This window comes from Balaenoptera acutorostrata, chromosome 3 (genome assembly GCF_949987535.1).
Source record: "Balaenoptera acutorostrata chromosome 3, mBalAcu1.1, whole genome shotgun sequence".
In the NCBI taxonomy this organism is placed as follows: domain Eukaryota; kingdom Metazoa; phylum Chordata; class Mammalia; order Artiodactyla; family Balaenopteridae; genus Balaenoptera; species Balaenoptera acutorostrata.
The window spans coordinates 11542964-11568222 of NC_080066.1; the positions used below are offsets into that span (position 1 = coordinate 11542964).

General features: G+C 42.7%; 1 protein-coding gene across 7 annotated transcripts in view; it reads left to right on the forward strand.

The window, feature by feature from the left end:
* Nucleotides 1-16882, forward strand: part of ARHGAP21 (Rho GTPase activating protein 21) — a 126462-nt gene extending 109580 nt beyond the window's left edge. For 5 of the 7 annotated variants that reach the window (XM_057542315.1, XM_057542318.1, XM_057542316.1 and 2 more), the window contains 12 exons: nt 2725-2789; nt 2866-3005; nt 3684-3826; nt 4611-4766; nt 4863-4941; nt 5985-6058; nt 6135-6224; nt 7871-7996; nt 8192-8233; nt 8554-8659; nt 10583-10614; nt 14434-16882. In XM_057542315.1, the coding sequence (XP_057398298.1) occupies nt 2725-2789; nt 2866-3005; nt 3684-3826; nt 4611-4766; nt 4863-4941; nt 5985-6058; nt 6135-6224; nt 7871-7996; nt 8192-8233; nt 8554-8659; nt 10583-10614; nt 14434-16095 (2715 nt within the window). In that variant the 3' untranslated portion in view covers nt 16096-16882. The remainder of the gene's footprint in view (nt 1-2724; nt 2790-2865; nt 3006-3683; nt 3827-4610; nt 4767-4862; nt 4942-5984; nt 6059-6134; nt 6225-7870; nt 7997-8191; nt 8234-8553; nt 8660-10582; nt 10615-14433) is intronic. The other 2 variants (XM_057542317.1, XM_057542319.1) reach the window with 1 other exon arrangement.
* The last annotated feature ends 8377 nt before the right edge of the window (nt 16883-25259 follow it).

The window sequence follows — 25259 nt, forward strand, 5'->3', positions numbered from 1 at the left end:
CTGTCACAACATTTTCTTTTTAAAGAAGACTGAAAGAATCTGATACATCATTTTAAAAAAATTATAATGTGCTATCTTCACTTAAAAATAGTTGATCAGGGCTTCCCTGATGGCACAGTGGTTAAGAATCCGCCTGCCAATGCAGGGGACACGGGTTCAAGCCCTGGTCCAGGAAGATCCCACATGCCGCGGAGCAACTCAGCCCATGCACCACATCTACTGAGCCTGTGCTCTAGAGCCCACGAGCCACAACTACTGAGCCCGTGTGCCTAGAGCCCGTGCTCTGCGACAAGAGAAGCCACTGCAATGAGAAGCTCCTGCACCACAACGAAGAGTAGCCCCTGCTTGCAGCAACTAGAGAAAGCCCACACACAGCAACAAAGACCCAGCTCAGCCAAAAATAAATAAATGAAATAAGTAAATTAAAGAAAAAAAATAGTTGATCAGAAGGAAAATTCAGGGACTTCCCTGGCAGTTCAGTGGTTAGGACTCCATGCTTTCACTGCCAAGGGCACAGGTTCAATCCCTGGTTGAGGAACTAAGATTCCACCAGCCACACGGCGCAGCCAAAAAAAAAGGAAAATTCAAGTGTACCTATTTTATATTATTTTCACTTACTGGGAAAATCACCATTACTGACCTAGAAAAACAGATTATTCATATATTCTGCATACTTTCTCAGAAGCAGTGAACCACTGAGCAGTGACCTAGGTTCCTAGTCCTGGTCATTACCTTTATGACTGAACAATTCCAGATCTGTTTCTTTGTGTCAAAACCGGGGTTGTTGTGGGCTTAAGTTACAGTGAAAATGCTTCTCCAAACAAATTGCTGTGTAAATGCAGAGACACTGATAGCATGATTCTTGTTAATGAAATTATGCAGGCAAGAATATAATATAGCCTACTGTAATACAGTAATTGGTTTCTAAGAAAACTTGTACTATCAGAAATCATGTTATAAGCCACTTTTTCTTTTTAATAAGGAGAGTTTCTGACTCACAACCATCAAGATATTTTTTACAGCAGAAGTTTCAGTAGTGAAGATTTTTTTTTTAAGTGTACATAACTAAACTTTCCAGAGCAGATTCAGCAATGATTAAGTTTAGATTTTGCTCAAGGGTGCCTTTTTCATATCAACACAGTTTTTCTTAGACGTTATTCTCCTTTGTGTGCCTGTTGTTGTGACAAAAAAAACCCCACAAGGTTCTTTCCCCCTACTTTCCCATTACAGTATGCAGGAACACCTACATTAACCATGAAGTTATGCAAATTATGTTCTTGAATTCTGTCATTTCCATTATATCCAATTCAGGTCATGAAAACTTAGACCATAGGAAAACGCCTGTAATTTTTCTCGTCTGACAGTTTACACTCTACCTTGTTTGTCGTGAACAACGAATACCAGATCCATATCAATACAGCCCTTTTTCTACAACCACCGCTATAAAGAGACATCAGACCTGAGTTTTGGCAAAGTAAACAGGGAGAATCACAACTTGGGTGTAGATTTCAGCTTTAGGTAGCAGTTCAAAGGAGTTCCTGTTTGATCAGCCCTCTGCTCTGTGCCAGGCGTCCTGCTGGGCAGTAGATGACTTCATCTTTGAGACACAGGGCTTTTTTAGGAATTGAATGAAGTGATGCTTATGAAGAACGCAGGCCAGTGCCTGGTAGGTCATGAACATGTACTTCATGTCAGCCATTATAGCATCATTACTATCATCTGATTCTAAGACACGGGTATTTTCACCGAGTTTTATAGCTAAGAGAGTAATAATTCACCAAGCATATACCATATGGCAGTCACTCTTTTAAGCATTTTATATCAGTTAATCTCAGCAACCATATGAATGCATCTTATTATTATCATCACCATGTTTCAAACAAGGGAACTTTGTGGCAAAGAGAAGTTAAGTAATTTCCCCAGGGTCACATAGCTCAGAATTGTCAAGCAGTCTTATTCTAGATCTTAACCATATCCTCTTTCAGTTGGTAAATGAGAAGAATCCATTTGAATTCGAGAATTTACAAAGCCTGTATTCTTTGTAAATTGTAACGTTCAGTATGACCAAAACGAGACAAGTAAAAAAAATATTTGCGGACACATGTCAATTTATAATTGGAACCAATAGGGAAAAAAAAATTATCCCCTTATGGTCAACTCTGAGTTTTCTTTCCATGTAGCATATTATTGAGGTTAACCTGTTGAGGTTAAAAAAACCAGTTTTGAGCTTTTTTCTTCTCAAAATATAACTGCCACTTCTGATACTAATTGACCCTCAATCTCACTGTTCCTATCAATTAATCATTAACACATTTTGGCAGTATTCCATCTTTTATCCAACTGTATTATTTTGAAACGCTGATCATTCTTTCTGGTATTAGTGACAGAAAAAACTGGCTCACTGCTTCCCAGTCATTTATTAAAAACGCCAGATCAATTCAGTAAGTTTGAACACTGGCTACTTGCTGGTACGAGTCTAGGTGTTGCTGGGGTACAGAAAATAAACAGAAAACTCTTGGCAGTGGCGGAGGCACTTGAACATTTGTCACTTAGTGATGTTAGGTCATGATTTGAATAGAGCTTTTAAAACAACTCCATGGAGTCTGTATTGAATAAGCAAAGCAGTACAATACAGAGCTCCCCCCTGCCCCCCAAAAAGAGTAGGATCCCTGTTTAGGGAGTTTAGAATTGACTTTCTAATTGTACCTTCTATTTATTCTGTAGGACACTGGAGTTACTAACAGGGATCTGATTAGTCGAAGAATAAAAGAATACAACAGTCTGATGAGGTGAGAATCCCACCATGCCTGCAGGTTAATTGGGATGTAAAATACATACTTGGTCAGAAATGTTCCTTTCTTTCAGCAGCAAAGCAGAGCAGTTGCCAAAGACCCCTCGCCAGAGTCTCAGCATCCGGCAGACTCTACTTGGTGCTAAAGCAGAGCCTCGGACTCAAAGTCCACACTCCCCCAAGGAAGAGTCAGAAAGGAAGCTTCTCAGTAAAGGTACTGATACCAGCATTCCTAGATAAATCTAGGATTTAAAATTGGGTTTGTAGTAAACCAACTATACCTAAGTAAAAAAAAAAATTTTCTTTTTTAATAAAATTGGGATTTTAAAGGTGTTTTCATGTTTTTCTGTGCGTTTTCTGCGGACCTCAGCTCAGGGTAAGCTAACCCAGAGATCACTGGGGGCCTGGTCCAGGCTGGTGGGGCCTTTCCCTTAAGCTGGGGTCCAAGATACCAGTTCTTATAATAAAGATCAAGTGAAGGAAAATACAACACATACATCTATGTCAAAAACTACCAATTTGATAAATGCAGAGGATCCAGGTGCTTCCATTTTGAAATAAAACCATTATGTTTCCTTTTGCTAAAATCTCACTCTAAAGATGTCACATCAATTCTATTGTCTTGACTGTTTTAAAGAAAATCATGGTACAGATTGTCAAAGGGTGAAGAAACATAATTGATTCGTACTAAATTATATGGAGGGTTGAAAGGAGTGCTATATTAGGAAGAGAATAGAATAGAATATGTTTGATAGATAAAGGATATGTTATTTATAGTACAGGACTCTGATTTATATAAATATTGATAAAGGATCTTTAAAGTCATGATTTAAACACTCTTGTTTCTATTTTCTTTTCTTTATGTCATTTTCTTTTGAACAACGATCAAAAGATGACACTAGTCCCCCAAAAGACAAAGGCACATGGAGAAAAGGCATTCCAAGTATTATGAGAAAGACATTTGAAAAAAAGCCTACTGCTACAGGAACGTTCGGGGTCAGACTGGATGATTGCCCACCAGCTCATACTAATCGGGTAAGAGACACCAGCCAGCCAGATTTCCTAAAGCCATTAATTCAGCCGTACTCATAACAGGACCCGCGTACACAGCCGTGCAGATCACAAGGAGTATCTGTCCATCTGTTGAGTATTTTCCTCTTCTTAACAGACCTTAGTTTCTCTAAGCATGTCTGACCTGTACGGGTGTATGGAGTAATTTTATCTATAATTCTTTTTTCTAATGTGTTGACTCTGAAATAGAATAATTATTCAACTGCTAGGAATGTATCTGAAACAATCGGTAAGAAGTCATTTTCAAGTCATGTGTGTTTCTGCTTTCAGCATTTTAAAAGAAGGATGGGAACAAGAATCTGATTAAGAAAGTGTGATAAATATAAATGTGCGTGTGTGTGTGTGTGTGTGTTTACAATGCCCACGTTAGGATTCATATCATGAGTGGATGGATGTTATTCTTTCCCCCTCCTCTGCCCCTGCCCCCCTTCTTTTATTCCACTGAACTGTTTCCACATTCTCCCTACTTGCTCTTGTTTCTTCTTTAGACTATTATGTCCCTGTGGGTCCTCCTCTTTCAGTCTTGACCTATTCATTCTCTTTCCACTGACTCAACTATCTCTTGCTGGTTTTATCTCTTCCCAGTTCTCCAATGTTTCTATTCTTTATTTTCTCTATATCAAATAACAGCAATTTATATACTGTTTCCTTTTGGATGAAAAGGGCCTTGTAACTACGATATGTATCTACTAACTGAAGATAAACATGCATGCTGTGTTAAATAAAATGTTTATTTCTTGTTTTGCAGTATATTCCATTAATAGTTGACATATGTTGCAAATTAGTTGAAGAAAGAGGTCTTGAATATACAGGTATTTATAGAGTTCCTGGAAACAATGCAGCAATCTCAAGTATGCAAGAGGAACTCAACAAGGGAATGGCTGATATTGATATACAAGACGATGTAAGTTTGTGTATTTCTATTTGAATAACTGGTCTGTGTTTTTTTCCTTTGTGGTATTGACTACAAACATACTGTATTTTTATTTTGCATACCTAGAAATGGCGAGATTTGAATGTGATAAGCAGTTTACTAAAATCCTTCTTCAGAAAACTCCCTGAACCACTTTTCACAAATGGTGAGTTAACCCCACCAAAGACACCAATGCAACAGTTGAACATTACATTGTTGGGAAACCACAGCATATTAAATTGAACCAGGGGAAAATATTTTTGTCAAAAGAAACAGGAGGTTTTGTTCTTATTTATATACAAAGCATAATCATGTCCTATTTTTTGTCATTTGGATTGTTTTTTCCTCCTGATACATTTCAGTGAAAAACAGTTTATAAAACGTTGTTAAAGTTCAGTAAAAATGTATATTATCCTGTTCATTCATGTTTACAGCTGAGTTGAAAATATGTTATTATTGTTCTCAGTGAAAAGCCTAAGTTATAATAAGGTACAATTAGTAGAAAAGCATTTTTTCAGCCAGACCAACTATTTGACTTAGATAAGACCTTGTAGTAGATGTTGCAGTGCGGGGAGAGAAAGTGGACAGACTGTGTAAATACAGGATGTACCCTCAGAGAACTCACATTTTAGGGAATTTCCTTTGTTTGATAAGGCCTAGGGGAGTCATTAAAAACTATAGTAGTTTTATTTTACTTATTTATTTTTTTAATAAATTTATTTATGGCTGCGTTGGGTCTTCATTGCTGCGCGGACTTTCTCTAGTTGCAGCGAGCGGGGGCTACCCTTCGTTGCGGTGTGCGGGCTTCTCATTGCGGTGGCTTCTCTTGTTGCAGAGCACGGGCTCTAGGCACGCGGGCTTCAGTAGTTGTGGCACATGGGCTTCAGTAGTTGTGGCTCGCGGGGCTCTAGAGCACAGACTCAGTAGTTGTGGTACACGGGCTTGGTTGCTCCATGGCCTGTGGGATCTTCCCGGACCAGGGCTCGAACCCGTGTCCCCTGCATTGGCAGGTGGATTCTTAACCACTGTGCCACCAGGGAAGCCCCTATAGTAGTTTTAGGACAACATTTCAAAGGCTATTTGGGGTCCTCCCTACCATTTTTTTCTTTTTAATTGTGGTTTGAAATTGAACCTTAGAGGGAAACTAGATTACAGCTTACCTAAACAATTTAAGATGAATTTGGTTTTTTTTGTTCTTACTGTTGTCAGATAAATATGCCGACTTTATTGAAGCCAATCGTAAGGAAGATCCTCTAGATCGTCTGAAAACATTAAAAAGACTAGTAGGTATTATTTTATATTTTTGGAGGTACAACAAAAGTTCAGCATTTAAATCCATCATGAAATAATATGTTTCAGATTCATGATTTGCCCGAACATCATTATGAAACACTCAAGTTTCTTTCGGCTCATCTGAAGACAGTGGCAGAAAATTCAGAAAAAAATAAGGTGTGTAAACTGTTTATGGAAGAGATGTACTTTCAGTGGCTTTAGTTGAAAAGATGTACTTCACTGCTTCATGCGAAATAGTCAAAAATAGGTTATAATTAAACAAAAGCTCTAAAATACATCATACTGGTGATCACGTCCCTCTAAAGATCACTACTAAAAGCAAAAGATCCCCAAAATATGAATTGTTGTTTTTTCAAGACATTTTCTTTTATGTTTATCCAGCAAGAAAAATGAAAAAGTCAGAAATTTTACTTCTTTTATTTTTCAACTGTATATTAATATTTTGAATGGGCAATATTTGCACAAACAACAGTAAAAATGTATCAAATGGTATACAGTGAAAAACAACAGACATTTTCTTTTTTTGTTTTGTTTCATTTAGATTTAGCAGATACTTTTTTTTGGTTTTGTTTTCACACCACCATACTACCTTTATCAAACACACCAAAATTTATTGTTCCTTCGTATTATCTAGTAGTCTGTTCACGTGTAGCTTTTCCTGATTGGTTTAAAGAAATATCTTTTGGATGAATATTGTATGATTTTACTCACATGGAATAAAAAAAAAACCACACACAAAATAAATGAACAAACCAAACAAAAACAACACATAGATACAGAGAACAGAGTAGTGGTTACCAGAGGGGGAGGGGCAGGGGTGCAGGGGAGGGTGAAAGGGTAAGGGGGATCAACTCTGGTGATGGATGGAAACTAAATTTTTGGTGTGGATCCCAAGACCAGTTTGATTTTTTTTTTTTTGAGTTCCACAATGGTTTTTTACCCTCTACTATGTTTTTGGGATTGGTTATTTAATATTTTAATCAAATCCTAAGGTCAAAAGATTACACCAGACACTTACAAGATATAACAAAGAAAAACAAAAGATTCGCACCTTTGACAATCAGGTACTTAAACAGGAGTACAAACTATCATGGAAGGAAACATACAAACATATAGGCATGTAATACTGAGGTGTTCATTGGTACAAGGATAAGCAACAAGCTTTGGAAGTCTTGGTTGAAGTAAAAATTTTGTCAAAAGAATATTTTCAGACATTAGGTTTTACATATTCATGATCTTAATGTACTACTCAGGCAAATTTGGAAATTGTTATGTATCTCTTTCCATTTGTTTAGTTTTTGAGGGGAGAGGTTTTCCCTATTCTTTTGCAAGTTTTATTCCCTTTGATTTTAATATTTTTGTCAGTTGATCCAACTTTGTTAATACTTATTTTTGGCCGAGGTGCACGGCTTGTGGGGTCTTAGTTCCCTGACCAGGGATCGAACCTGTGCCCCCTGCAGTGGAAGTGCGGAACCCTAACCACTGGACTGCCAGGGAATTCCCTGTAATACTAGTTTTGAACCAGATCAATTGTTTTCCATCAAAGACTTCCTGGAAAAAACGAATGCCAATTAAGTATTGTATGTTGTCATTAAAGCAAAAAAAAGAATTTACATATAGATCAGTTTATGGAAACTCTAACCCTGAAGCATCATTTTTTTTTACACACATCAGTCAGCCATTCTTTGAATTCTTTTTCATCAAGAGTCTTTCAGAAGTGAAATGCCAAACATGCAATGGGAATTTAAGCCTACTTTCTTAAGAAAAGTTGTGATATTTTCTAATATCATCCTCTGTTGCAGATGGAACCAAGAAACCTCGCCATAGTGTTTGGTCCAACTCTCGTGAGGACCTCTGAGGATAACATGACGCACATGGTCACTCACATGCCAGACCAGTACAAGATCGTAGAGACACTTATCCAGCACGTAAGTCCAGGCTTCGGCTCATCGAGAAAATTCTTTTTCGTGAGCAGCTGATAGTTGGTAGGGCGGAATTTGGTTATAAATTTTTTTTTTTTTCCTAAGAGAATTACCTTTTTTTCTGTGCTGTCCTCCAAAATATAGATCTCTGTAGGGGGTTATTTAATTTCTCTTTTTCACCTTTTTTATTTTAAATTTTAGCATGACTGGTTTTTCACAGAAGAAGGTGCTGAAGAACCTCTTGTAAGTATTGTCCATCAGCATTTGTACTCTGTTCTTCTCATTTGGGACACACAAGATCCTGATCCTACAACTGTGTCACCTTCCTGCTTTGTATGCTATTGTCTGCTTTGCACCCCGAAAGCAGGTCTATAGCGCCTCAGTTTCTGATCTAATGAAAATCCAAGTATGATACTTATTTGGTAATTAATTATATGCAAATAATGTAAAAAATTAAGCATATGTCCTCCACTCAGTAATGTGTCTTTTACTAAATGTTGTTTGAATTTTAAAGAAAGTATCTTTGAAGAGATGATGAAGAGATCTTTGTTTATTAACCATAGACAACAGTGCAGGAGGAAAACACAGTAGACTCCCAGCCAGTGCCAAACATAGATCATTTACTCACCAACATTGGAAGGACAGGCGTCTCCCCTGGAGATGTATCAGGTAACTCTTGCCTGGGCAGTATTGATCTCTAGGTTAAAAGCTAAATTCTTATAACATGAAAGAGCAAATCAATCATAAGTAACAATTCACTATGATTTTTTTTTTCCTTTTCTTCTTTTTTTCCCTTTCCACTAATAAAAAAAAATGTAATCTTCCTTTTCTGATTGATCTGAATTATCTTCCAGTGACTGTAATGCCATTGGCAGTGCATGGAGTTGGTTAATGCTTGTCAGAAAGGAAATATGAGGGAAAATGAGCATGCAAACCACTGTTTTGTTCTTTTTTTTTTTTTTTTTTAATTCACAGTTTCCATGTAATAGTCATCACAAGGTAAAACAGATACACGCTACTGAGTATGTGGTTGCTGTGATGGCAGAAAGTGTGGTCTAGGCTGTATGAGCAGTTGTCACTCTTGAGCTGGACGTTCTGTTGAAAAAGCAGCCAGTTAAATATGTAAAATGCTCATGGGCACCATTCCCATAAATGCAGTCTATTATCTTGTCACTACAGAGGTCACCGTAAAAGTCAATCTCTCTGACATTTTCTTCTGTCTTCTGTTGCCACCCTAACGTTCGGTGAAGTATCAGTTCTAATAGGCTCTTTCGATGCAGATTTTCTCCTGCCAAACTGTTGCACTAACCTAGCATGTTTTACACCGTGTTCTCCCTTTGTCTCTAGTTCTCGTTGTAGTCCTAAAGGGTTCTCTTTCCAGCACTTACTGACACAGGCACATCTGTACTGATGTTGCACAGGCGAGATGGGAGGAGTCTATCGCGCGGTAATGTCGCTAGTGGATTCCGTGGTGTCCCTGACGGACAGCTGGAACTGTAGGAAGAAGGAGGACTGCTGTCCGCACTGTAGCTGCCTTGTCTGCAGAAGCCCCCGCTTCCTGTAAACGCAAACCGAGCTGATCTGTGGTGTACACTTTCTCTTAACGGTTATTGGAAACAGATCACTACTACTTTCTTAAAAGTTTTTCTGCTGTTTCTTGTTATTTCTGAAGCAGACCGTGAGGAGAAATAGCATGGTATGGTCTACCAGTTCTTAAAGTCATAAAGCATTGAGCCATGTGTTGAAAGGGGCGTGGCATGGGGCTCAGCTCATTAGTTCTGAAAATCCATTTCCCTGAAGTTGAAAGAGAAAATTTCCAAATTGGTGTCGTCCTGAAGAGTGCTAGCCCCTTCCTACCCTCTTTATACTTGTATAATCTGAGTTTTTGCCAGACAGTAAAATGATGCTCTCCATTTTTCCATTTCCATAATAGCATTTGTGAATAAATAATTGGAAAACTGGTAGCAATTTAACTAGTCAAAAGGATCCCTGACTGCACAGATGCGAAACCGGGGTCCAAAGCACAGAGATCAGCATGATTTAACGTAACGTCAGAGTGACCCAGAAGCAGGGTTATCGTAATGCATCCTTACGCACACAGTATATGCTTCCAAAATTTAACATGGACAGTCTGACAAAAATCAACATAAATACACTGAGTCTGAGCATCTCAATTTGTAGTGAGGGCGGCCAACAATCCTAAACGTTCTACATTGTGTATCAGTTTCAGATACAGGATGTGGTACATAGTGCAATTCTTCAAAAGGTCTTCGAGCTGCTTTATTGCTAGATTTAATACTTAGCAAATTTAATAAACACTAGTGTTTCTGTTTTGTTTAGCACAGGGCTCCTTTGCCATACCTATCATTGAGCTGATTCTGCCTACAATTCACAGCATCCTTTCATGGCGGTGGCTTTCTGTGGTGCAGCTTGCATCTTTGTGAGCTCTGACTATCCACTGTGTTCTATTGTTTTTGAGTTTTGCTTTCACATTTTGTTCTGTGCCTGTCTTTTCCATAAGTTTTGCATTGTTTGTTGAAAGCAGTAAAGAATCTGACCAATACTGACCATGTTTTCTTTAACTTCTCACAGATTCAGCTACTAGTGACTCAACAAAATCTAAGGTAAATTGTTTTGTACAGTTTGGAATATTTTAGAGGGGAATTGCTTTGTGGTTGATCGTTATGATTCGTATGCAGATGCACCCCTGTCTGTGTCTGATGACAGGCCAACAGAGTCTTATAAAGGGAAAAATTAATGCTTAAAATAGAATATGATAGAGGAATACTGGATTGTGAGGTGGGGTGTTGGATTTATCTCAGTGTAGTTTAGCATAATTCAAAGAAGTAGGCATTTACCCCCTCATTCTTTTTTTTTTTAATTAATTAATTTATTTATTTTTGGCTGTGTTGGGTCTTCGTTTCTGTGCGAGGGCTTTCTCCAGTTGCGGCGAGCGGGGGCCACTCTTTATTGCGGTGCGCGGGCCTCTTACTGTCGCAGCCTCTCCTGTTGCGGAGCACAGGCTGCAGACGCACAGGCTCAGTAGTTGTGGCTCACGGACCTAGTTGCTCTGCGGCATGTGGGATCTTCCCAGACCAGGGCTCGAACCCATGTCCCCTGCATTGGCAGGCAGATTCTTAACCACTGCGCCACCAGAGAAGCCCCCCCCCATTCTTAATGTGAAAATTTTCTAACATATGCAAAAGTAGAGAGAATAATATAATGAGCCCTTATTATTCACCCTCAACAATTAACACATGGCCAAGTTTGTCTCATCTGCACCCACCCACTTTCCTCCTCCTCGTGACTTTTTTTTTTTTGGCCTCGCAGCAGGTGGGATCTTAGTTCCCCTACCAGGGATGGAACCCGTGTCCCCTACAGTAGAAGCTCAGAGTCTTAACTACTGGACCACCAGGGAAGTCCCTCGGGACTATTTGGAAGCAAATCCCAAACATTTTATTTCATTCTGTAAACATTTCAGTAGTAATATAGACTTTATTATTATTATACATTTTTTATGAAAATATATATTCTTGCCTTCTTTTCAACAAGATCACTAATTTTGTTTTGGTTTTAATAAATTATTTATTTATTTATTTATGGCTGCATTGGGTCTTCGTTGCTGCTTGCGGGCTTTCTCTAGTTGCGGCGAGCGGGGACTACTCTCCGTTGCAGTGTGTGGGCTTCTCATTGCGGTGGCTTCTCTTGTTGCAGAGCACGGGCTCTAGGCACACGGGCCTCCGTAGTTGTAGCTCGCGGGCTCTAGAGCGCAGGCTCAGTAGTTGTGGCGCACGGGCTTAGTTGCACTGCAGCATGTGGGATCTTCCTGGACCAGGGCTCGAAGCCGTGTCCCCTGCATTGGCAGGCGGATTCTTAACCACCGCACTACCAGGGAAGTCCCTAATTTTGTTTTTATAATCAATTTTTGTTTACATAATTTGTGTTCTGTTGACACCACCACCAAAGTGCACTTTCTGAGTAGTTTTTAAGACATTCAGTTAGAAAGTTTTTCATTAATTCAGTTTGTGCCAGCTTTGCTCTTCTGAGACTGTAGCAAGTAGAACTGTCAATAAATTTCTTCAAATGTTCTATTTGGAAATGAGACATACATATCATTATATATCATTTCTAAACATAATGGGATCACATATGACTAAATTAGAGTTGAATTTTTGCAGAAAATATCATAAAATATTTAATGATATATCATTCGCTATCACTTATATTGTGATTTTTACCATTGTTTTACCCCAACTTTTTATTTTGAAAAATTTTAAGCCTACAAAAATGTTATTGGAATAATAGCACCCAAACCTTTTGCCCTAGATTTATCAGTTGGTAAATCTTGATATATATGTAATTTTTTTTTTCTGAGTCATTTGAGAGTTAACTTATAGACATGATAACACTTTACCCCTAAATGCTTCAGTGTGCATCTCCGAAGAACAAGGGGATTCTTCTATGTAATTACAGCATAATTATTGTATTCTGGTAGTTCACATGAGTACAATACATTATTATTTCTAATGTACAGTTTTTACACAAATTTCGCCAGTTGTCCCAATAATGTGTGTTGTTTTTTCTTTTCCTGTATATAGGATGCAATCAAGGATCGCCCCTTGCGTTATGTTGTCATGTCTCCTTAGACTTCTTTACTTTGGAACAGTTTCCCACCTCTTTTTGCCAGAATATAAGATTTTAGATTTAGATTTTTAGGTTTTAGATTTCATACCTGTTTGAAATTCCCTCCTTTCCTCTCACTAGATGCATATTTCTTAACCTGTGGTTATAGCAGTCTCTTCATCTTAAGTATATTATGGTGGTGTTTGTATTATACCTATAATATAATGGATGTCCAAATGATATAATTCTTTGTAACAATTTTTTTCAGTTGTAAAATAATATAGTCATTTGCTCCAACACATAGTGATCACAGAAACATCGAATTTTAAAGGGAACCGTTGGGAATCTTAAAGATAGTATAATCTAACTTCTTCTCACTTAAATCAGCAATGAAGTTGAGGTGTTTAAAAGTGAATCGCTTGCTCAGTGTCATACACTGCAAGCTAGGGAAGGAACACCAGGTCTTCTAATTCAGAGCTCAGTCACAGCCATCATCCCCTACAGTCTTCAACAGAATGTGTTAAATGTGAAAAACCCTTAGAAAGGTCCTGCATAATTATAAAATCCTTTATAACTTATAAAAACAAAGTTCCATCAATCTGTGATTTCATTTTGGTGAATCCTTTCTAATACAAAAGCCTGAATTTTTACTGTAATTTTCAAGACTTCAGTATAGTAGTTCTAGCTTGTCTAAGATTTTTATGACAATAGAGAAACTATTACTCAGTTTCTGTTAATCTGCATACTTCCTGCCTGCCTGCTTGACTTAAATGGTGTGTGTTACACCAGCTAGTGTTTATTGACCGCCCCCACCCGAATTTACTTAGCCTGTAGGCATTATGACACTTAAACACTCATCATCAAGAACCTATTAGGCGTAGCTGACAAAGCCAGTTGGCCGCAAAGCCAATTGGCCGCACTGCCACTTTCTCAATACAGGGCACTGCAGTGTTTCTTTGGTAAGGATTTAAGGTCTTTAATTGACCTTATGTTTTTTGAACTTCGTGATTTGCTTGTTACTTGAGGTCAGTGAAGACAGTGCCAACTTGATTTACCTAAGGCCAGTCTCTGCAGATCCAGCCTGCCTGAACTAATGAGAACCCAGGAGCTCCCTTATCTTTTTTTTTTTTTTTTTTTTTTTTTGAGCTCCCTTATCTTAATCAGCTTAATCAGGAACCTGAGGACCCTCCGAGGGTAGCAGAAGCAGGGACGGTCTGTAGATGGAGGGAAGTCAAGAAGAATAAGAGTGCGAGAGGGCCCCAAGCACAGAAGGTGTCCCTGAAAGACAGGTGTATGTCAGCTGTGACATGGCAGATAAATACCACCAGGCAAGAAATGGGACAGATTAAATAAAAATAAGAAGTTGTCTTAGGTACAAGTTAAAAGGGGGTGTAAAAACTTACACCCTGTTATTACTTGGCTTTAGTGGTTAAGAAATACTTGGGGGCGGGGGAGGGAAGGAGTGGGAGTTTGGGATGACCAGATGCAAACTATTCAATGTTATATACAGGATGGATAAACAACAAGGTCCTGCTGTACAGCACAGGGAACTATATTCAGTCTACTGTGCTAAACCATAATGGAAAAGAATATGAAAAAAAAGAATGTCTATATGTGTATAACTGAGTCACTTTGCTGTACAGCAGAGACGGGCACAACATTGTAAATCAACTATATTTCAGTTAAAAAATAAAAAATAATCACCAAAGCAATGGAAATCACACAAAAAAAGAAATATTGGTGCTGGGCGGGGGGAACCTTTTCAGAAAATGAACTCAATAACGTTCTTATGTTCAAAGTCTCGTGTCTCTGCCCCCCAGGGTTCTTGGGGATCCGGAAAAGATCAGTATAGCAGGGACCTGCTTGTGTCATCCATCTTCGCGGCCGCCAGTCGCAAGAGGAAAAAACCAAAAGAAAAAGCACAGCCCAGCAGCTCGGAAGACGAACTGGACAATGTGTTTTTTAAGAAAGAAAACGCAGAGCAGGGTCACAACGATATTAAAGAAGAGTCCAAAAAAGAGAGCGAGACACCAGGCAGGAAACAAAGGACCGTGGCTTGCAAAGAAAATCACGCGAAGAAAGACGGCAGCGCGGCCAGAGCTGATCAGCGAGCCCTGCGGGGGGAGACCGCGGAGCCCCCGGCCCCCCAGGGCGCCAAGCAGAGCAGGTCACCCACCCCGAGCTGTCGCCTGGCCATCCTGAAAGAGGGCCCCAGAGCCCTCGCGGCCCAGAAGGCCTCCCACCCGGACGAGACGGGGCCCGACTCCGGCGCCCTGGCGAGGTTTTCCACCAAGAAATCCACCAGCCCCGAAGCCAGAGTCGGCGAGTTTCTGGTCAGTGTCGGCACCATCACCGCCGACGACCCGGCGACGTTGCCCGCCCCCTCCGTGACCGGCCTCGACTCCAGCCGGCTGAGCCCCGAAGTGCAGTCGGTGGCCGAGAGCAGGGGCGACGACGCCGACGACGAGAGGAGCGAGCTGGTGAGCGAGGGGCGGCCGGTGGAGACGGACAGCGAGAGCGACTTCCCCGTCTTCCCCGCCGCGCTGGCCTCCGAGAGGCTCCTGCGAGGAAAGCTGCAAGAGGCCACGAAGACGAGCCGGCGGAACTCGGAAGGCAGCGAAGTCAGCGGTACGGAGGGGAGTTTAACGCCGAGTTTAGAGAGCCGGAGACTGCTCTTCAGTTCCCATAAGCTGATTGAGTGTGACACTCTGTCCAGGAAAAAATCCGCCAGATTCAAGTCAGACAGCGCGACTCTAGGAGATGCCAAGAATGAGAAGGAAGCCCCTTCCATCGCGAAGGTGTTCGAGGTGATGAAAAAAGGAAAATCAACAGGGAGTTTGCTGACACCACCAGCCAGAAGCGAATCCGAGAAACAGGAACCCACCTGGAAAACGAAAATAGCTGATCGGTTAAAACTGAGGCCCAAAGCGCCGGCAGATGACATGTTTGGAGTAGGAACTCAAAAAACCCACGCGGATCCTGCCAAAAGGAAAAACATCAAACGCAGACACACCCTGGGAGGGCACAGGGATGCTACTGAAATCAGTGTTTTGAATTTCTGGAGAGCGCAGGAGCAGAGTGGGGACAGAGAATCCGAACTCTCAGCTGTGACTCGGTTGAAGCCCAAATGCTCAGCCCAGGACCTGTCCATCTCAGACTGGCTGGCCAGGGAGCGGCTACGCACCAGCACGGCCGACCTGAGCAGAGGGGACGCGGGGGACCCCCAGCCCCAGAGCCTTAGCACGTTAGACATACCCACCACGGACCCAGCCCTGTCTTCTCAGTCCCATGCAGACAGTTCTCCCAGCACCTTGGCGTCAACTAACAGGCCCCCTCTTTCCACACCACCACAGTCACTTGACCAAATCAATGGAGAAAGCTTCCAGAACACGAGCCAAAACGCCAGTTCTGCAGCGACGGCCCAACCTCATCAACTGTCCGAAACCCCAGGCAGCAAAGCACAGTTCCATCCCTGTCTTTAAACTGGGGGTACGTCCACTCCAGCGAATAAAAGCTACTGTTACACGTTCCATAACTCTGTAAATATTTTCTTGTACCAGAATTGTTATTATGCAGCCTTCATTTGGGCTGGTTTCATCATTTTGCACTGTGAAATAGCTTTACAGTGCATTACTACAGCCAGAAGAACATATATATATATTTAAAAATATATCGGATAGTTGTATACAAATGAGCAAGGTTATTTGTTGCGACTCACCGCATAGTGCATACACCCAAGATCACTGAAGAAAATAGCTGGCATTAGTATGCAGCAAATGTGTTCCTTTGGTTTCATCACTAACAAAAGTGCCTCATCATAAAAATACATTCGGTTTTTAGGGTGCCATGTTGTTAAAGTCAGATAACTTACACTGCGTAAACAGATGCGTTTTATTGGTGACAAATTTCATCACATTTACCAGTTTTAACACAGGTAGATACAGAACTTCCATTCTCTAGTCATTCCAGGTGGATCTCTGAGTTTTCTATTCAAACTTTTAATACAGTTTCTGAGTTTTGTGTGACTTGAATTTTTAATCTTTCTGTAAAATACGTAACTTAAATGAACATATTATATGTGTATCTTTTCTTCAGATACCAGATTTGATATAAATGTTGTAACATAGGTGTGTAGATAGTGACCTGGATGGAACTGGCTTCTTTATGGAGAAGAATATAATTCTGCATGAGGACTTAATGGATCCAAACCTGTGTCATGCCTGTGTGCATACCCAATTAAACACTGGAAATAAAAATTGTTTTGGTGAACTTTGCATGGCTTGAAACTTATTCTAATATATATATTTAAATGCCATCCATTTATAACTGCCTTAATTGGTTCTGACATTTATTTATTTATGTATTTATTTAATTTTTTGCTGCCGTGCGACACTCAGGATCTTAGTTCCCTGACCAGGGATTGAACCTGTGCCCCCTGTGGTGGAAGCGCGGAGTCCTGACCACTGGACCGCCAGGGAAGTCCCTGGTTCTGACTTCTAAAAATTTACCTACTCTGTACATTCCCCCTCTCTTTTTGGCCGTGTCTGGCAGGGCTGTCTTGTAAATGTTTCCATTGGCCTAACTTCACTCGTGTACACGGATAATATTTAACTTTTCTAGCTGAAGTCATATATGCTGTTTACCTTTTTCTGGAGATTATGAGTGAAGGGAACATGCATTTGGAAGTCAAACCAACTCTGTATTTCCTAGATACATTAACTTGGACAAATTATTTAACGTCTCTTAATTTATTCCCTTGTATAAACGATGATGATAATAGTATCTACCATAAGGGTTATTAGATTTAAATGAGATACTCTTCCAAATATAGTGCCTGCCACACATTACTTGCAAAATGTATATCAAAGATACTCTTAGAAATAATGGGTACTTAAAGATTATTAAATCAAAAAACTCTGTCCAGTTTTAAATAAATTTCCCATGTCTCATTTCTAAAAGTTCTGTTTAGTTGTTTCAAAACAGCCTAGTCAATTTTGAGATCCCTTTTGTTTGCATCACATTTTAAGCCTTCTTTTATGTCTATAAAGTATTAAACCCATTGATGTTAGCATGAATTCTAGAACCAGACTGCCTGGCTTCAAATCTAGGCTCTGCCGTTTACAAACTGGATGAGTTTGATAGCTACGTAACTTCTCTGTGCCTTTCCTCACATGTGGAATGAAGAAAAGGCGCAGAGAAGTCTCATTGTTATATGTGTTTGCTGTCATTGTTATATTTTAGATCTGATGCTTGCCATAGCTTTAGTTTTATCAGGTCTGTTTCTTTCATCTTTAACCTCTAATTCTTTAATCTGATATTTCTACTGACCCCCGCCTATGGTGATTCTGTTTTCTCATATATTTATAGTGTTTACTCATACAAGTCAGAATAAGAGATTTATAATTTTATCATTATCTTTGTGCCAAAAAAGTATACCTTGGTCACGGTGTACATAGTTCAGTGTACCCAAATGATAATTTTCCCCTTTTCTATTTTTGAGAATACTGGAAGGTTGATTTTTGAAGAGAAAGTGAGGAAGAATCAAGCATCTTCATGCCACCTCCTCTGTGGCTTTGAAAGTCAGCGTAAAATTCCTAGTAGCTCATAGAGTCACACAAGAACCTCTGGAGAGTTTTCTTAGAGGAGCCCTTAAGATTCAGAGAATAACGTCTCTAGCTTCCTAGTGAATCAAACACAGAAGCAGGAATAGGACTTTGTTCTTTTTTTTTTTTTTGACTTTGTTCTTTTTTAAGTGACCACTGTATTATATTTCTAGGATAGATACCATTTTAAAACTACGAAATGGACAGTTTATTTTTTTTTTAATTAATTAATTTATTATTTTTGGCTGCATTGGGTCTTTGTTGCTACACGCCGGCTTTCTCTAGTTATGGTGAGCGGGGACTACTCTTCGTTGCGGTGCGCAGGCTTCTCATTGCGGTGGCTTCTCTTGTTGCGGAGCACGGGCTCTAGGCGCACGGGCTTCAGTAGTTGTGGCTCACGGGCTCAGTAGTTGTGGCTCATGGGCTCTAGAGCGCAGGCTCAGTAGTTGTGGCTTAGTTGCTCTGCGGCATGTGGGATCTTCCCGGACCAGGGCTCGAACCCGTGTCCCCTGCATTGGCAGGCGGATTCTTAACCACTGTGCCACCAGGGAAGCCCTGATACCATTTTAAATATTAGGAAACGGTAATCTTCCCATTCCTCCAGCCCCTTGGAATAGACATCATGCAAACAAAGCTCTTAAATCATAAAATGATAGCTTAAGCATTCAAACTTCCTTCCTTGGGTTCCTCATCCTGCTAAGAAGGGGCTGCGGACTCAAGGACCTCGGGCGCACCTCCCCCCATGTCTCTCCACGTGCGCGTTTCACGAGCGCGCCCTCCAGCTGCGGCTCCTGATCGCTTCATCCAGCCTGCCCCTTACCTAATTACTTTCATCTCATGCGGTTAGGGGACGGATTGCTTGCCTGTGGCCATAATAAGAAAAGTGTTCACAGTGAACAAAAAGAGATGCCACGTAAGAATCCAGATTCTCTTAAAACTGGAAGATCTGGCAGCTCTGGTTCCTCTAGACCCACATTCCCACAGAAACTGGGTAGCTGCCACTCCTTACAGCTTTCTGGCTCCCCCAGGCCCCCCACCCCTGCCTCCACCAGCCTGGGGCCACTGCACAGAGCATTGCAGTCTCTGCTTTAAGCCCTAAATTACCACCCTGACGCCTAGAGTGGATAAGCCGTCCTTGATTAAAGAAAGTACAACTGTGGCCTCTCACCAACCCCAATCCCAGTGTCTAAAATCAGGAGTAAGAAAGAACAGAAAAGGACAGCCGAGGAGGGAATTCCTGGACGGATGTTTCCTCAACGCCTCCACCACTGCATGTGCGATGACAGCGGCTCACACGAGGTGCAGCGACTGCCAGGCCCACAGCGTTCTCAGTGTTTTCCAGGCAACAACACTGACTGCACAGAGGTACCGTGCAACAGATGTGGTGCAGAGTCCTGCTTCTTCACCAGTGTAAAGGTCACACTTCTCAGCCTCTCTCCCAGCCAGGTGTGGCCATGTGCCCACCAGCTAAAAGGAGTGGTTTTTGCGACTTCCAGCAAGTCTCCTTAAAGGGAGGGCATGTGCTTCTCCCTGCTTTCCTCTTTTCACCAACGGATCCTGGAGCTTCAGCAGCCCTTTTGAACCATGAGGTAACCGGGAACAGGAGAGAGCCTCGAGGGGGAGCCTACACGTCTGACCCCGTGGACTGCCTGCCACACCAGCTGTGGAGCCCACCTCTAGGTGGCCTGGGCATGACAGAGGGATAGACTTCTCTCTGGTTTAGGCCATTATTATTTGGGGTTTTCTGGCATGCGTAGCTGAACCTAGTCCTAGATGTTCCAGAAGTATAATATCCTATGATATCCCTCTCTTCCAGATGAGGAAACTGAGGCAGAGAGGTTCAGCCACTGGTCCAAGATTTTGCAGCTAAGAATGCCAAATGGTTTTCCACCCAGGTCAGATGTACCACGTGTGATCCCATACCTAGCAGTGGCATTAGGATTCATTAAATTGACTCCAATGATTCTGGTTTTTGTTTTAGTAAGGCAGAATTTTAGAACTTAATGTAGAGATTTCTCTCTCTTTATAATATGCTAAGAACACAAAAGTAAAAACATCAGGTTAGTATTATGTATCTGAATAAAACCTACTAGTCACTTGAGGATTTTAGACTGATCTATCGGAGGTTTTTCTAAAATGAGAGAATTTACTTCGGGAGGTGTATCCGGAAGAAATAGAGGACATCAGAACATGACTTTCGATGGTTTAAGCACTTTTAATTTCTCTTACATACATAACTTAAACTTGCTTTTAGTTACTAACTCTGGGCCATTTCCATAAGCAATCTCAGTTTTCCGTAGGAAAGCCAAATTCTGAGAAATAAAACTCCCTCAAGAAAAAAGCTTTGATTTGTTTAAATATTTTTATTTTCTGGGAACAAAAATCATTTCTTGAGAGATAAAATATATATTTTCAATTTTTCAAACCGAGCAATACCACCAACCTCAATTCTCATTTGAAATCCAAACAATGGCTTGGTACATGCAATTTCTTTTCTCAAAAACAAAACAGAACATACCAGCTCTGTACGGACCGGAACTGAGCCCTGGGCGTGCGTTCCGCTGCCACATTCTAGGGAAGCTCCTCTTATTTTCTCGTGGGCAGCAAACCCTCTGGCTCTGCACACGTCACCTGGAATCTTCCTTGACTCAACCTCTCTTGTCTCTTTGGTGCTTCTCAACTTCTGGCAGCTGCCTACTGACATCAGTGCCGCTCTTCCTGACTTGAGAGCCACAATCGCCCCCATCACATCACCCCAGAGTGCCTGTCCCCTCAGTCACCTCCCTCCTTCTCCCCTTTATCCCTGGAATAGGCCATCTCCCCTCAGGTGCCATTTTCCAGCCCTGTTTCCCACTGGGAAAGATGTGAGGAAAGGTCTTGGGAGAGGTGAGCGGATGGGGTCACTTACTCAAAGCGACGCCCTGTCTTTTCTGATTCCGAGGCAGGAAGACAGTGTGGCAGAAAGCCACTTCCATGCCCTGGTGCTCTCGTGAGGGGAGGGCAGCCTGAGCTGCAGGGGGGCCTGGAGCTGACCTGTGTCACCTGTGGGCATGCCCGTCAGCCAGGCTGCAGGCCACACGGGTCTTCACCTGAAGGGACTGTGCTCTTCTTCCCAGAACTGGCAACCAGAAGTGGGTGGCATCCCCTCTGGAAGCAGCTAGGGCAGGACAGTTGTGCCCTGACCGAGAAGCGGGTGGTTAGAGCCCAGGGTGGTAGGTGGACTTGCGTGGCTGCCCCCATCATACTGGTTCCTTGAGAAAGCTGGGGACGCGTCAAGGTATTTGCCGGGAGGTCTGTCCTTCCTTAGGCTTCGGTGTGACTGAACCTGACACAGTAATTGAGCTAATTTTTCAAAACTTTGGTCTCCAGTTTAAAAAAAAAAATATTGTCAGTCTTCTCAGTACCGCCATCTTCCCAGAAGCATCTGGTATTGCTATGGCAACAGAATGCAGGCCGCGTGCTTGGCCGCATAGGCAATGGCTACAGTTGATGGAATTCGGAGATTTCCCTCTTGTGAATGTCATCCGTGGGCGAGCAGTGCGCTTTAGTTTTGTAGAAGGCAGAGGTGGACGGAAGGGGCAAGAGAAGTGAGACTCTGGGCCGAGTGGAAACACAGAGACCCACACCTCCAGTTAGGACCAGATGGAGTCACTTCTTCGTGATCTGTCCCCTTAGCTTCTGCACGGGCACCATGCCCACTCACGGGCCCTTCCCACCTTTGAGCCTCTGCTTCCCTCTCATCTCTCGCCACACCTCTTCCAAAATGCTCAAGATACAAATCGCGTCCCTTTTCTGCTTAAAATCCGCTCATACTTCCCTTTCGCCCACAAGGAAAAGCACTGCCTTTGTGGCTTCGCGTGCAAGGCCTTTCTGATTTTGGTTGCAACCTACATTTACTACTTCGCCTCTGCTCCTTCTCTCAGGCACCAACCCAGCCGAACAGCGGGTGTCCGGGCCCGGCTTCCCCGGGTGGGTCCTGCCTCTCCAGCTCCGTAGAGCTGCCCCCGGGTCCTCAGCCCTTTCCTCCTCGCTGAGCTTCCAGCTGATCCTCTTCTCCAGCAAATTCCCGGCCGGTGGGCTTTCCACGCCCCGCAATTACGGCTCAGCGCGCCCAGCTGCGCCCACTCGGGCTCTGCAGCCTGGGACGCCCCCGGCTCCTCCCACCCAAGCCCTACTTGTGACGGCGGACGTAGCTTAAAGCCAACACGGAAGGGCCAAGGTTAGAAAAGGTTAAACGGTGGTGGCAAAAAAGAGGGAGCGGGGCGTGCGAAGGCCAGAGGAAGGAGGCCTGGTGCCCCGGGGAACCGGAGGCCCGCTTCCTTCTTCCCCGCTGGGGGCCACAATGTCACGGTCAGCTGCCCGTGAAGGGGCTGCGCCGAAAAGGAGTGGTTTTGGGCTGGAAAGTGGGATACAGCCCACTCCCTCCCTGGCGTCTTCCGACGGCCGAGAACCGGATCCGTCCAAGCCGGACGCCATGCTCCCTGGGCCCTCGGCTGTGAAGAGACTGGAAGGCCGTCCCAGGTGAGTGTTGACAAGCCTTGTCACTCTTGTTTCTGGGGGCCTGTCCTGTGCGTTGTAGGGTGGTCGGCAGCACCCTGGCGCCCACCCACTAGACGCCAGTGGCACCCCCCAGGACCCACAATGGTGAGACCCCAAAATTGTCTCCAGACATTCCCAGCTGTCTCCTGGGGGCAAATCCCCTCTGGTTGGGAACCCGGGAGGCAGAGTTATTGGTCGGGAGATGGGGGATCCTCTCTGCCGGCGGGGGTGGGGGTGGGGGGAGGGGGAGTTAACGGAGCGAGCGGGGACTCAGCGCATGCGCAGTGAGAACGCTCCGCGCCCCGCGCCCCGCGCCCCCCGCCCCCGACTCCGCGTGATCAGGCGTCCAGGTGCGCTGACACCCGAGAGCCTGGACGCGTGAGGTGCTGGCAGCGGCACTTCAAAAAGACGCCAGGGCAGAATTTCTCCTCCTTTTTTGGTAGCACATTGCCTTTTGTTGCAGATGAAAATTCCACACACCTCCCCCGCCATCCTGATAGGGCTCTGGGGCACAATAAAGGTTTCCCACCAGCTAAGAGTTACTGAAAGACAGAGGTAATATCTTTGCATTCCTTGCATTCAAGCACGAGCGTCTGCAGAGCAGGTTGGAGATGTTGGTAGGAGCTGCATAGCAGAGCCCCGTGGCCCCCGGTAATGGGTTTGCGTTTTATTTAATGCACCTGGAATGATCTGTTGACTCTAACAGGTGGAAATGCAACAGGGAGACGTGTAAATTCGTCCTTGAGTACAAAGTATCAATTGCACAGTCTAGAACGGGGCTGGGTGGCTTGGCATTTGCGCACGTTTGTCTTTTGCTGACACCCGAGAATGAACTGTGAGGTCCTGCTGCTCAGAATCTAATGCAGTCATGGGGAGCTCGAATAGAAACCGGATTTTCAGGCTAAGGGCGGGAACCCTCTCACTAGGCTCTGCCTGGAGCCGTTTGTTCAGATTTCAATTAAAATACACCGTCACCTGCTCGCTGACTGCCTTTTCTGGGTTGACCCATTGTTCTGGTGAGCACACCTGAGTCAGGCCCTCGGTTTCCCTGGCTTCCTTCCTTACCCACGTGTCTGCAGCTTTTGGCTCCTTCATCCCTGCTGTGGGCAGCACAACTTCTTCCAGAAGTCCCACAACTAAAAATGAAAGGGCAGCAAGTTCATGGTGAGCAGAGGTGGGAGACAGAGCTGCCTTGCACAGATTCACACTCCCGCTGGTGGGATCTGAGTTCCCAGGGGATTCCACCTCGGTTCTTAGTTCTGGTAACCAACAAATACCACAGACGGGGTGGCTTAAGCAGCAGACATTTATTTCCTCACAGTTCTAGAGGCTGGAAGTTGGAGATCAGGGTGGCTGGGTTCTGGTGAAGGCTCTCCTCCTGGCTTGCAGATGGCCATCTTCTCAGGTGTCTTTTTTTTTTTTTTAATTGGAATATAGTTGTTTTACAATGTTGTGTTGGTTTATACTGTACAGCGAAGTGAAGTAGATAGAGTTCCCTGTGCTATACAGCAGGTTCTCAGTTATCTATTTTATACATATTAGTGTATATATGTCAATCCCAATCTCCCCATTCATCCCATCCCACCCCCTTTTCCCCCTTGGTGTCCATACGTTTGTTCTCTATGCCTGTGTCTGTTTCTGCCTTGCAAACACGTTCATCTGTACCATTTTTCTAGATCCCACCTATATGCGTTAATATACGATATTTGTTTTTCTCTTTCTGACTTACTTCACTCTGTATGACAGTCTCTAGGTCCATCCATTGGGTCTCTACAAATGACCCAATTTCATTGCTTTTTATGGCTGAGTAATATTCCATTGTATGTATGTACCACATCTTCTTTATCCATTCGTCTGTTGATGGACATTTAGGTTGCTTCCATGAACTGGCTATTGTAAATAGTGCTGCAGTGAACATTGGGGTGCATGTGTCTTTTTGAATTATGGTTTTCTCAGGGTATATGCCCAATAGTGGGAATGCTGGGTCATATGGTAATCCTATTTTTAGTTTTTTAAGGAACCTCCCTACTGTTCTCCATAGTGGCTGTACTAATTTACATTCCCACCAACAGTGTAGGAGGGTTCCCTTTTCTCCACACCCTCTCCAGCATTTATTGTTTGTAGATCTTTTGATGCTGGCCATTCTGACTGGTGTGAGGTGATACCTCATTGTAGTTTTGAGTTGCATTTCTCTAATAATGTGCCTTCTTGGCCATCTGTATGTCTTCTTTGGAGAAATGTCTACTTAGGTCTTCTACCCATTTTTTCATTGGATTGTTTGTTTTTTTGATATTGAGCTGCATAAGCTGTTTGTATATTTTGGAGATTAATCCTTTGTCCGTTGATTCGTTTGCAAATATTTTCTCCCATTCTGAGGGTTGTCTTTTCATCTTGTTTATGGTTTCCTTTGCTGTGCAAAAGCTTTGAAGTTTCATTAGGTCCCATTTGTTTATTTTTGTTTTTATTTCCATTACTCTAGAAGGTGGGTCAAAAAAGATCTTGGT